The 13447-nt window shown below is 44.0% G+C and overlaps 1 protein-coding gene across 2 annotated transcripts; it reads right to left on the minus strand.

Annotated features, from left to right (window-relative positions):
- Nucleotides 1–408: 408 nt before the first annotated feature.
- Nucleotides 409–13395, minus strand: tnfaip8l1 (tumor necrosis factor, alpha-induced protein 8-like 1). Of its 2 annotated transcripts, XM_026305142.2 has the most exons (4): nt 13017–13395; nt 3849–3919; nt 1849–2128; nt 409–1195 (listed from the first exon to the last, which is right to left on the minus strand). In XM_026305142.2, the coding sequence occupies exons 3-4, from the start codon at nt 2118–2120 to the stop codon at nt 907–909; spliced, it is 561 nt and encodes a 186-aa protein (XP_026160927.1). In that variant the 5' UTR covers nt 2121–2128; nt 3849–3919; nt 13017–13395; the 3' UTR covers nt 409–906. The 2 variants fall into 2 exon arrangements, with proteins under 2 accessions (XP_026160927.1, XP_026160926.1); XM_026305141.2 differs by lacking the exon at nt 3849–3919 and having other exon boundaries at nt 13017–13392.
- Nucleotides 13396–13447: the final 52 nt, after the last annotated feature.

Below are 13447 nucleotides of genomic sequence, written 5' to 3' on the forward strand. Positions count from 1 at the left end.
TCCCCTCTGATAAAATGCCAGAGCAGTCTTTGCACCTGGCGCCTCATTGTTACACCCCCTGCTGTGATTATGACATTTATAGACAAAGTTAAACATTTTCGTGAGCAGACAGGCGTACAGCCAGAGACATTCAGTCAAATTCCTTTACGTTTATGATCCCTCTATGACCCAAATGCTTCATCTTTGTTATGGTGCCTATAAACAAGACTCTTAAAAGCAAAACTGGGTTTATGGATGCCTTTTAAACAAAAGCCTGGCCTCTCTACAAAGTGGAGTTCAGTGCACAATGGTGAGAGCTGTAAAATGCAGGCTAAGCAGATTATTCAACTGCCGTGTTCTGCTTGGTGTCACCGGTGCAGGAAAGTACAGTACAGCGCTGGTTTCAGATTGAGTGCAAATAATACAAAATAAAGAAAATCACTTTTTAATGTCCTTGAGTGTTTGGGAAAGATGGAATAGACTTTCTTTCCTCTCCTGGTGCTCCCAGAACCAGGAAAAAGGCAACAGCGATAACTGATTCATGTCTGTTTGATTAAGTAAGAAGGTAAGCACAGTGCCTGTGGAATTAAAACAACAATACATTTTTTTAAAGGCAGAGCTGTCAAGGCTGCTACCACGAATATACTGATAAGAGCATGAAGTTTTACATTCATTTAAAACAAAAACATCTGCTGGGTTTGTTCACTGTGATTTAGCAGAAAGGTCAGAGTGGAGAAGAAGCAGACTTTGGACTAACTAGCCAAGAGAACATCAATGTGACAGTAATATCTGAAGGCCACATACAAACACAAACCAACAACTGCAACTTAAAAGAGTTTGTGATTGTCACAGTGAAAAAAGAAATCCTGCAAGACGTTATGTGGGGTGACTAGAGGTTAAAGTGCCCGATGACGAGGCAAACGGAGGTCAGAGGTTCCCGTCATCGAGCATCTTGTTGACCCCGTTGCAGATCCTCTGCAGGTGAGCACGATAAACCTCAGAGGGCCCGTACAGAGCTGCCAGGAAGTCACAGTCGGCGAAGTGATTGAAGACGTGGTTGACTCTCGAGTGGCTCTTGGCTGTCAGATGACGTTTGATGGCCTGGTGCAGCAGTTCACGGCACTCGTTCAAAATGGCGCTCATGACGCGGCGGTCAAAGGTGAACTCGATCTGGTGGAAACTGACCGCCGTCATGGCCAGAGTGTGGACTTTCTTCCTGGGAGACGGGAGGAGAGTGGAGGAGCTGTCAGTTCCTATTTCTGGCTGGGGCAGCAGAAGTAAGTAAAAATAGAAATTGCTGTCTTATGATTTCCTTAGAATAGTTTCACTACCCCCTATATCAGTTACAGCACTGCCCTTCACAACAATACATCTCCATGCTCATATAATCACCACGATCCGTACTGTGCACTTATGTCAGCTTCACATGCCTCCAAGCTGAGCTGGACTATTACTGTGCACAATATATAAACTGATGTAAAAATCCCTTAAGTTGCTCCCAGCAGCAGCGGACCACAGAACGCAGACACAAACCCGAAGTTAGAAAATGCTTTTGGATCACGTGCCAGACGAAGAGTCCCTCACATGACTGGGGATCATCTTTGAGTCCAGTACTCGGTTCCCATAATACAACCATGGCCAAACTAAACAAACTAAGTCAGAGGCAGCCAACTCTGGTCTTTGAGGTCCACTGTCCCTGCCCTGCCCACCGCTGATCACCTGGATCAGGTGTGCTGAGTCAATCAGAAGCTAAAGGGCAGGGAAACGAGCAGGGCAGTGGCCCTCGACGACCTGTTCCAGGTGGAGTGAGTCCTGTCAAATAATGTAATATAAGAAAACAGACTTCTGCTTTAATGACATTCTGCCTACCTGAAGTTCTCCACCAGGATCAGCTCCTCGGTGTTGAACTGATTGTTTCTGTAGAGCACTCCGAGCTTCACCACCATCTTGATCAAGTTCTTGATGATCTTCTGGGACTCTTTGCGGTTGCGGGTGTACTCCTTGGTGACGCGGTACAGCTCATCAAGCACTTCGCTGCTGGTGTCGTCGATAAAGAGGTTGGCGATGCTCTTGGTGGCCATCTTGCTCATCAGCTTCTTCTGCGCCTGCATGGCTAAGTTCTTGGTGCTGAAGGTGTCCATGTTCAAGTCTGGGTCAACACAGAGAGGACAGGAGAGAGACAGCCTAGTTTAACAGGTATGCATGACAGCAGGGCACGCTTCCTTTCTGCAAAAACCGAATGTTTGACATGAAACACGAGAGGAACTTTTCCTTAGACAGCCGCTCACATGTTTCTCACCTTCTCAACTTGAAAGCACACTGGGCCAAACAAATTACAGTGACAGCCTGCAATGTGCCTGGTTATTGCATTTACACTAATACTGTTTACACTGCAGAGCCAAGAACTGTCCCCCTTATCAGATAACGAGCTGTGGCAGCTGTCAAATTAGTCCCAGATAACCCTGTGGCTAGGTTCCTACAAGGTAGTTAGGAAGAATGTGTCATTACATGTGTAGGAGTAAATCAGTTACAGCGTGATCATGCAAAGGAGACAATGCAATTTGGTTTCTCATCCGTCCAATGCATTCACAGAGTTTGCATGTGTGTGTGTGTGCCTGAAGGTAAGCAGGAGACAGTGGCAACTCCCTGTTCACATGCATCACATGCCTGTTGCTTGGCTTGTGTATGTTGCTGTTTCTGTGCCAGTGCGGGGGTGACTCAGTGAAAAGCTTTGTACATGATGGAGGTTCATAAATAGTGGGGGTCACAGGGGCCACTGGCTTTCACATCCCTTCCCTTCTCCCGTATCAAATGAGGCAGGTCGGCAGCACGCCACATCATTTCAGCAATCGCTCCTCGATGGATCCTGCAGGTCACTTTGGCAGGTTTTTTTTTTTTTTTGAAAAATAAAATGAAGCTATTTTCCTGTTCCGCTCCTCTCTAACCTTCACAACTCTCTACGGATAACCTGGGAGTGCAGGAGCGTAAACAACCAACAAAAAGCTGTTTTCCTCATCTGTCTCACAAGAGCAGCACGACGAAATGAATAAACGCGAGGAGGGGGGAGTAATATAAGAGTTTAAATTTGATGTTATATGGCCACAAATTCACATGTGGTTTTTCACCCCAAATTACAGCAAACCACCCAGTAAATGTAGTTTTATTTTAAATAAAGCTCAAAACTAAACGTCGATGGAATATTTAGGTGTTTCCAGAGCCCAAGGTGCTGCCTTCAGATTATCTGTATTGTTTCTCATATCTGAGGAACTGAACACAAGGATGCTCCCTGATGAACAGACTCTCCAGACTGAAATATTTAAACAACTTTGTGATGGACTCCATGAAACTTCCAACAGATATTCACGGTCCCTAGCCCCCACAGGTCAAAGTTTTCACTTATCTGGGGATGTTTGCACATCTGCTGGAGAACCTGGCACAAAACTAAATCTGTCCTTTGCCTCTTTTTTTTTTTTTATTGAAATAGCTTGACTGTTGGATGGACTGCTGTAAGATTTGGTTCACATGTTTTTGCTCCCTAGTATTACCCTCCATATCCTGGGGTTTCATTACAGTCAGATCATATTTTTAAAGTGTCCAATACTTTAGTTCATGACCAAACACCTGCAATGATGCAGATATGAACATCTAATGCATATAATACCTGCAGGCCTTGGTGTCCATTGCATCATGTACTGAAAACTGCCCAGCACCAAAAACTGACAGAGCCAAAGTTCTGCTTCATTTGTTAGATGAAAATAGGTTTCTGAAGATAAACATGTAAGATATCAGATGGATATTCCTTGGTTGTTGGGACCCAAACTCATAGGCACAAATATGAAAAAAAAAAATATATATATATATATACATACCTAGCTCTGGTGTGAAGATTTATAGGAATCCAAGAAATACATATGCAAATGAGTAAAACTTTTCTTCAGCCCTGGAGAAAAAAAATACACATAAAAACAGGCTCAGCAGTCTGATCTTATTGCCTTGATACATCTCCCTGTCACCGATATGCTAAATGTTGTCTAATCGGTGACTGCCACAGTGGAAAATACATAAATATATTTAAGCAGAGTGTCCCATTCACATCACAATAGGGGATCAATCTTTGTTCAATGTCCCCCTACATGAAAGTAACCCTAAACCTTGGCTGGAAATTCGTATGACTGGCAAATTGCCTATCCACACGCAGGATAATAAAAATCCAAAGCAGGAGAGCTGCTCTTAGTGCTGCAGACAAAATGAGCAGTGACATATCCCTGCCGGGTGACTTGTAATTTTTACTGTTGTTGGGACCAGAAGGCTGTGTGTCTGCTGCTACAGTGCGACTTTCATTGCTCTCTCTCTCTGCAATGCCTCTTCAAGAATATCAATAAGACTCCTTGGAGAGAGAGTCGGCAGGATGCTTCCCAGGCAAGAGACACATGAGGAGAGAGAGCCAAGACAGAGGCAGGGAGATTGAGCGAAAATACGGTGGGGGTGTGTTATATATCAATCCTGAAACATCGGGGAAATGTAGGTGTTGAACGAGAGGCCAGTTATATAGTCTCCAGTGCTCAGTCTGGTTTTGCTCCCTCTTATGTTGCAGTTTCTGGACATTTAATCTGGCCTCCTGCCGTGCTCATCAAGGCAGATCCCCGTCGACCTTTTCTCCCCGATTGTAACTCTAAAGATGCCAAACTTCCCTTGTAACAGAAAAGCCTGCTCTGATGCAATGTGTGTGAAATGGCTAACAATGAGAAAGACACTAATGATCACAGTGGGGAAAAAAAATGGAACTTGAGATATTTATTTCTATGTCAGCGGCGAATGAAAGTCATCAGTCCTGCTGTCACCATCTAATCTCAATGGTCAGCCTCAAGGGGACAATCACTTATCACAACACATTTACTCCGCACTTTTTGACGCTGTGTCCCTGCTGGTGGATGCTCAGAGGTTTAGAGGAGTGTGAACAGGTAACAGGTACATTAAGAAAACGCTCCTGCCGTCTGAGGCAGGAGGGCGACTTCATAGGCCTCATTAGATTCCACTCTCGCCAGACGCCTGAGCCATCGTGGCTGTCAACTCTTGATCAACAGGAAATAAAAAGGCGTGGAGTGTTTGTCTTTCATACAAACACTTAGGAGTGTCTGTCTGAGGTTTCACTCACAGCTGAGGAGTGACATAAACTCTTCAGGGTGGACAGGGATCCTCACTCCCCCACCCCCTCCATTTCTCCAAGGCGAGTAAACTAAAGACTTCACAAAAAAAGGTCCTCAGGAGACAAGTGCTCAGAGTGATGAAAAGCCTTTCAGCCAAGGAATCCTTTATTTTCTGGTGACTTTGCAGCACGAGAGCAGTTGGTGCCAAACCTAAATGGCCTGTGACGTCCGGTGCCCAAGGAAAGCCTGGCACAGCATTTCTATTGTCTCCATAGGGACAAAACTTTAATGGATTTAAGGCGGGACGAGACAAGACGGCAGCAAACAGCGCCGAGTGTTGCTGTGAAATACACGACCCACAGAGATCACACAAACACCTGCGCACATGTATGCACACACATTACCGATCGGCCGGGGTTTCAGAGCAGCAGAAAATGAGATGAAAAACAAAGACGGGCTGCAGCAGCCAGCAGCTCCTCGGCATAATTGCAGCAGTTAGACAAGCTACAAAGTCATCAACCCGCTCAGAACAAGCCAGCAACCATTCGCTCACAAAGACAATATGCATAAGCTCAGCAAACATGACTCATGGAAATAAAAGCAGACCCTACGCAGTGTTGGATGGATGTCTTGTGACAGTGAGGGAGTCTGGGTAATGTACCCAGGGGCTCATTCACCCTATTGCAGGTGTAGACAGCCCTGTCAAGCCTGTGTGACAGCCTGGCTGAGATAAAAAGAGGCTGTGATGATGAAGAAATAGCTTACATGTCCTCTCTAGTCCTTGGAGGATTGTTGAAGCAGGGTCAGATGAAACTGGATAGGCTCTTTACTATCCAGGTTTCATTTGCTCTGCCGCTCTGGGTTCCAGGGCAGTTAAAGCTGATGTTTACGTTGGGAACACTTTGGTCAAAGGCTTTTTCTAACTTTGTGCATGGAGTGGGATGTCATTTTCATTTACTGTGTCTGTAACATGGCCGATGCCAACACCTCCGAGACTGATGCTGCAAATAAGGTCTGAAAAAAAAAACGAGTAAACAAAACAAAACAAACCGTTTACATCTTACAGGAATTCTGCCTGAATCTGAATTATTTTTATTAAAATAATTAAAATGATCACTCATTTATTAACTGTTTCAGTACTATTTAAGTTTGTTTATGCTCAACTTGCTGCAGTATTTATCTCCTGCATTGTATTCACCAGAAGGATGTTCATGTTTTTTGCCTTTTGGCGGCTCATGCTGGCACTGGCTTTCCAGAGGGGCACTGAGTAGGATCCAGGATGCAGCCTCTGCATCGACTGTAGTCACTTATCAATCAAACTAAAGCTGAGGTGTGACAGGTGAGACAATGGACAGAAATTGGATATACACCTGTAGCTTCCACCCACCTCAACACATGCCATCATGGCTCAGGAAGAAGAAGAGGACACAGCACCCAAAATATCACAGCTGTAATTCCTGCTGCCAATCTCGACAGCTTGGTGGGTACTGATAACAGCCAGCACAAAGAGGAAACCAATAAAGAATGTGTTTTTTACAGTGCTGGGCCACCACAAGTTGCAAAAAAAGCTCTGGCAGAAACTGCAGAACTTTCCATGACACTTCATCTTACAAGTGATTGGTTGATGGCAGCAGAAAATGTCACGACTTTTATGCTCTTCAGGGATCACTAGTCACATGGATTGGGGGAGTGTGACCCTGAAAGCGATGACTCCATGAGTAAAACTCTCCACTGCTTTTAGATGAAACCGATAACTGAGAACTGCTCCGTATTAGGGATTTGCAGTTTACCCGAACCGTCTAAGCCGACATAAATCATAGCAGAAACATCCACAACACAAACAACCCTATAATCTGCTCTCAGCATAATGTGTATAGATAATTACCCCTAATATCTGACAGTAGCCCGTTTCTGCTGTGTATTCAAAATATTATGCCAGTACTTAGAGCCTTCATTTTCCAGATGTCTGCAATAAAACAAGATTCCTTCTTGTTTCTAGTCCTTCTCAAATATAAACCTGGGTGACCCCATGCTACACTACAACTGCACCAATGACACAAAACTGAGATGTCCCCTGTTTGACTCCAGTTTATTCCTTCTTTCCAGTTTGTCCTCCTGCGTCTCTCCCTCCCCACATCCCTCTCTCCTGCCATTTCCTGCAGCTGATCAACCCAATAAATGCAAAAAGCCAAAGACCAAGTCCTAAGACCTAAGTCCAAGAAAACCATCAAATATTCACATTTCTGAAGAGTACTGTTTTCACTATGAAATGACTTAACTAATCAATCATTAAAACCGCTGCAGATTAATTTTCCGTCAGACTAATAATGAATCAACTAATCATTTCAGGCCTAAATCGACTGAAAGCACATTTTAAAAAAATGCCTAAAACACGTGGACCTTTAATGCAATCCTGTACGAAACAAACTTTTCTGGATGAATCCTTTTTGCTGGTCCTCAAAATGTCAGAAAATCTCATATCCCAGAGACCAGGTGAACAAACTGTGTTAGAGCAAGAGCTAAAAAACAGAAGATATTCAGCTTTGCAATGACAGAAGACAAGAAGCAGTAAATCATCACATTTTAGAAGATGAAACTATTCGATTTTTTTTCCCTTTGCTTTCAAACTTCCTTAATTGATCATCAAAAAACGAGAGTTAGCGCTTACCCGTCGGTCATTGCAGCTCTAGTCAAGGTCATAGTGTTTTTGTCTTTTGGCTGTTTTTTTTTTTTTATTGCGTTATAATCCTCCTGCTCAGGGCTGGGCAGCAAAATGATATCTGTACTTTTCAAAATTGTTCAAGTACAAGCAATAACATACAGAGTTGAATCAATACCGTCTCCGATGAGGTGCCAATAAAAACCTAACACCATAAGTATCACAAAAGTAGTATTTACTGCAGAGCTATTGACCCAGATTGGATGATATTGTACTGTCTGCACAGTCTGGACATATTAAATTTAATTCGGTGCTTTTCCTTTGAACTCCCACAAAGAAAACATAAATAAGAACCCCCAAACTGTGAAAATGGAGAGCGTACCGGACGACTTTCACACCTTTCCCAATGCCAATTAAAATAAAAGCCTCACAATATGTGCACAAGATGCCAGAAAAAACAAGGCGACAAGACAAACTGTGGACGTCTGAGAGCTTGAAAGACAAAAACAACAAAAAAAACCTTGAACATGGCCAAGAGGATCATTGTAATGAGTTACCAGAAAAAAAAAAAAAAAAAAAAAACCTGAATGAGAAAACTTCTTTCTCCACAGTATGACATAATCTGCCTCTGATTTCAGAAACAATAGACAATCCTGGTTGTTATATAAGGTACATCCGTGCTTTGTGTTCAGAGGACAACCACTCAAATGAGCTATACTGCACTGTTAGTGAATCAACAGCAGGGTTTCAGGACAGCCGATCGCTGTGATTTCAGCTTTCATCAAGTTTTGTAGTGTTTGTCTCACTCTTCTCCTGAGATGTTGCGTAACACAGGACGTGCAGACTGCTAATAAGAGAGCCAGTGCTGGGAACACTGTGCATGCTAACAACTGTATATATCTCTCCTCGTACACACACACACACACACACACACACACGTCGTTCACTGGCTGCGACACATGAGAGCCACACAGAACAGAACAGCAACGTGCACGTTACATGCATGTGTTGAATGACGGTTATATACTGTGACTTTCTCATCCTCCCACACTGTCATCATCTGTGAACGCTGGTGCAGAACCGCTGAGAAAGGTGGCAATCAGTGCCTTTCCTCAGACGCCAGGCCTCATCCTACCCTTAACAGTTTTCTCAAATCTGCCAGAGCCCACTGAACAATTAATAATTAACACAACAGCGTATAATGGATCAGGGATTAATAATTCAGGCCCACCGATTTGGACTAAAATAGACCGGAGGCTAAGAGGAATATGCTACGGTGCAACAGGTTAGCGCAGAGATGTGGGACAGGGATAAAGGCATATGGAGTAAGAGACAGTGACTGTGAGCTGCTGGTAGTAATTTAGGAACATCAGTAAGTGCTATACATGTATAATAAGGCTGGGAATGCAGTAGCTGCTGCACTGCCCGGGGGCCAACACAACACTCACTGACAACATTTGCTCTAGCATTAAAATTCATTAGTGCGTCGTCGTTTGAGGCGTTACAACCGAACCAAACATTTCTGGGGAAAGTGAAAGAAGAAGAAAGAAAACAAGACAAATCCACTCTTACATGACTGCAACTCGACTGCCATGTCCAGGTTTTAATTACATATTATTTACAATATAATTAGCATCTTAACAGCGCTGCAAATAATGCAAGACATAATTAAGGTGCTAACTGGTGCTTGAGCTATGACTGATGTCTGGGCCTATGACATTTTAATTAAGGCCACCATAAGAGCAAGGCGCATTATGACTAATTTTCCTCACCTCAAGCCCAGAGAGCACAATTTGTTAACTCAGTATGTTAATGGAGTGGCAAATACCGGTGTGCATGGCTGCACAGCAGGGATGGAGGTCGGTGAAAACACAGGAGAACCACTCTGGGAGGACAGAACTCAGACTAAAAACATCACTCGAGTTCAGATCTCGGATGAGTCCAGTCTAGTGACAGATAACCCTACCCCTCATCCTCTCCATCTCAAACTACCTCATTATATTTGCAGGTCATCGTGCGGCTCTGCTCTTTCAGGAAAGGCCAGATACTCCGAGTGTTTCGGGTTTCCAGGGAAACTGGAGGCCACCTGCGAGCTCGACTGAACTTTGCCGTCTAGTAAAAGCAGGTCAAACACCTCTCTTGTCTTCTCAATGAGTTGCCATGGATTCTCCTCAGCGGGAACAAGTGTCGCGAGCATTACTGCTGCAGTTTGGAGCTCTGGCCTCAATAACGCTGCATGGAGAGTGTCTGGCAACGTGACTGTACTGTCCTGTTCTAAAACACACTGGGAGGAAGGAGGGGGATCTGCACAGATACAGTTACACTGTAATATACACACACCCCCAGCCTCTGCTTAATCCTGCTGGGCAATTACTGTATATTATTATTTATTGTCTTCTAGTATCATATTGTGCTGAAGCAGTGATAAAGCTGTGGTGAAGTACAAAGCTATGATTAATGAAGAAAAGCAAATACCCATTAAAACCAGTCATGGATGAAATCTAAAACAAATGGACTTTAATTGTACTTTGGTGGCACTGTAGTGCTCCTGCCTGCTGCCCAGGGCAATAGACAACAATGTGATTATTTTAGAGCTGAAACTAATGATTATTTCTGTTAGCAAATATTATATTGATTAACCAATTAAACTTTTGTTTAACCAAACACCAGAAAATAGTCAAAAACAAAGCAGTTTACTAAAGCTTTGGGTGGTGCCTTGTGATTATTTCGTTTGACCAGTAGTCCAAAAACCAAAGATATTCCATCATCAATGAAGATGTTTACTCTTTTTAGGGCAGCACAGTGCATTAGTGGTTAGCAGTGTTGCCTCACATCAAGAAGGTTCCCGGTTTGAAACCCATCAGGGGCCTTTCTGTGTGGAGTCTGCATGTTCTCCCTGTGCTTGTGTGGGTTTTCTCCAGGTCCTCTGGTTTCCTCCCACAGTCCAAAAACATGTATGTCAGGTTGATTGGTGACTCTAAATTGCCCATAGGAGTGAGTGTGAGTGTGTGAGGTTGTTGGTCTCTATGTGGCCCTGTGATGGACTGGGGACCTGTCCAGGGTGGACCCCTGCCTTTCACCCAAAGAGAGCTGGGATAGGCTCCAGCAGGTCCCTGGGACCCTGGTTAGGACTAAGTGGGTACAGATGATGGGTGGATGTTTACTCTTTTTAAGGGGGTCGTGTGCCCAAAAGGCTGAAAACCAGTTTTATCCTGTGAAATTCTGTGAAGAATCATCATAAATGCGAAGCGTTCTTACAATTAATTGATTATTTAGTGACTATTTTAAAGCAGAACTGACTTATCTCTTACATCGAACTTTGTTTGGCAGAAATGACTCAACAAGCTTGTGCAGTTTCCCTCTTTTAGTCCAGACAATCTCTGTGAACTGATGTTATGGGGTTTAGGTCTGGGCTCTGAGTGGAAACACAGACAGTCTTGTCTTTGTTGTATGCGTCATCTCATTATCATGTTGAAAGGTGAACCGCTGCCCCAGTGTCAGGTCACGTGCACTGTGCATCCATATTTCATTCCCTGAAATCTGGCCAGTCACCCTGTTCCTGCTGCAGAGAATCATCTCCACAGCACAAAGCTGCCACGACCGTGCTTCACTGTGGGGACGGTGTCCCGGGAGGTGAGGGGTGTCTAGTGTTCACCACATGTGGGGCCTGGAGTGCGGACCAGAGGGTCCAGCTTCAAAGTGGCTTCGTCTAACCTGCTCTACATGAAGGCCTGATTGAGATCCTGACTGAGAGCTGCCGAGATGGTCGTTCTTCTAGCAGGTTTTCCCATTTCTCCCATTTATGCTGGTCTACAGAGAGTCCCTTGGACTTCATGGCCTGGTTTATGTCCAGACATTTAATGTGAATTGTGGAGGTTTTTATTATACACAGGTGTGTGTTTTTCTAAACTGTTTCCAATTATTTACCACAGGTGGACTCCAATCACAGAAAATCACATCTCAGAAAGGTTTCAGCCTGATCACTGTCTGCAGTGCCAAAGCAAAGCGCTTTTTGGCATTTTGTCATTGTGAGTTACTGAGTACAAATTGGCAATTTATCCATTAAAAATGAAATCTACAACAGAAAAATCAAAGGGATCTAAAAACTTTCTCTAGCCAAAGTTTGGAAAATGTTGAAATTTAGTCCTAGAATTATCCTGTGATATTTATTTTGGCCCTGGCTCAGCTCACCGGTTGTCAGCAGCATCGACCAACAACAAAGACACAAAGGAAGCCCTGGAAACTAAAACAGAGTCGGTTGACAAATGGCGATTCATTTCACCGCTGACACAGCTACTGCAAGGAGAGAGGCAACTCCAAGTCCTAATCCTGGGCCATAATTCATCTGACATGTCTGTTGAGGCGGTGCTGTGATAATGTGGGGTGCTATACCTGCCAGAGCCCCGGCTGCACAGTGAAACTATTCATCCTCACTCGAGCCTTGTTCTGAGAGCAGCTTTACAACATAAACACTGCAATGTGTTACAAAACAGGCCAGTGTTTGCAAAACATATGTCTTCACTGCATCAGAAAGGTTTATAGTGTGTTTAAATCAGCAGGGATAAGGCCCATTTCTGTATTGATCATTGTTTCTTGTTTTTCCACATCTCCTCTGTGAGGTGGTGAACCTTCATCACTAATTCAAAACATGATGTTGCTGTGAAATAATGTCTTCACTCACCACATTATCAGCATTTTTCTAAATAATGCTCTAAAAACAAACGGATCCAGAGTCCACGTATTTGGGGAATAATGGCAAACAGTCCAATCAAAGCACGTCCACATTAGTCGGGTCCTAATTAAATTCAGCAAACACAGTCCAAAGCCCTGCTGAAGCTTTGCTGTGAGATTGGGGTCTGACAAAATACTATTAAAAGATCCACCAGCCTAAATATGCTGAGCTTTTCTGTAATATTAGCCTGCTAATCAATAAGAACCATAGTTGGTCAAAAAATGTGTTGCCAGATGCTTTGAGCTTTATTGTCAGATATTTGAATCAGGTCCGAACTGATTAACCAATACTTCCGCTAATTTCCTCCTTAAAGAAACCGCTGTCAAAGAAAAACAAGTGTCCTGACAAACAGAACCGAGACTTATTGGGTTGGTCTTCATCTGCTGGGCGTGAAAAAAACTGCTGAAATTGGCATAAGTTGATTTTTAAGGACTAATGATTCGGGATCAGGCCTGAGGCGACAGATGCGCCTGTGGCTTTGTCGACATGTCGGACTCACCTCTCCCTCGGCTCCGTGGTCAGTCAACAAGACTAGTCAAACCCAGCAAGATCTCTCAGGTCTTCATCCTGGCAGCTGCAGGGAAAGTCTCACAGCATGTTTTGGTCGCTGTTTCTCTGCTGGTTGGATTGGGTCTCCGCTGTTGGTGCGGGGAAGGGCGTCCTCCTTTCGTAGCTCCCTTCTGTTGTCTGACCGAGTATCAGGTACAGATGTGTAAATTATTGAAAGCCTGTTTTCTTCTCGCCGAGATCGGTTACAGGAGTTTGTTGTAACTCGATCCCTCCCCCTCATAAAAAAGTTTCAAACTTGTGGACCAGGACATGAACAGATTGATGGCAGCCTGGGCCAATGGAGGACTAAGCAGCGGAGTGGACCAGCCCAATCAAACCTAAAGAAAGGACCTTTTACAGCCAGCACCCTCCCTGCCCCCA

This window comes from Mastacembelus armatus, chromosome 4 (assembly GCF_900324485.2).
Source record: "Mastacembelus armatus chromosome 4, fMasArm1.2, whole genome shotgun sequence".
NCBI classification, from domain to species: Eukaryota; Metazoa; Chordata; class Actinopteri; order Synbranchiformes; family Mastacembelidae; genus Mastacembelus; species Mastacembelus armatus.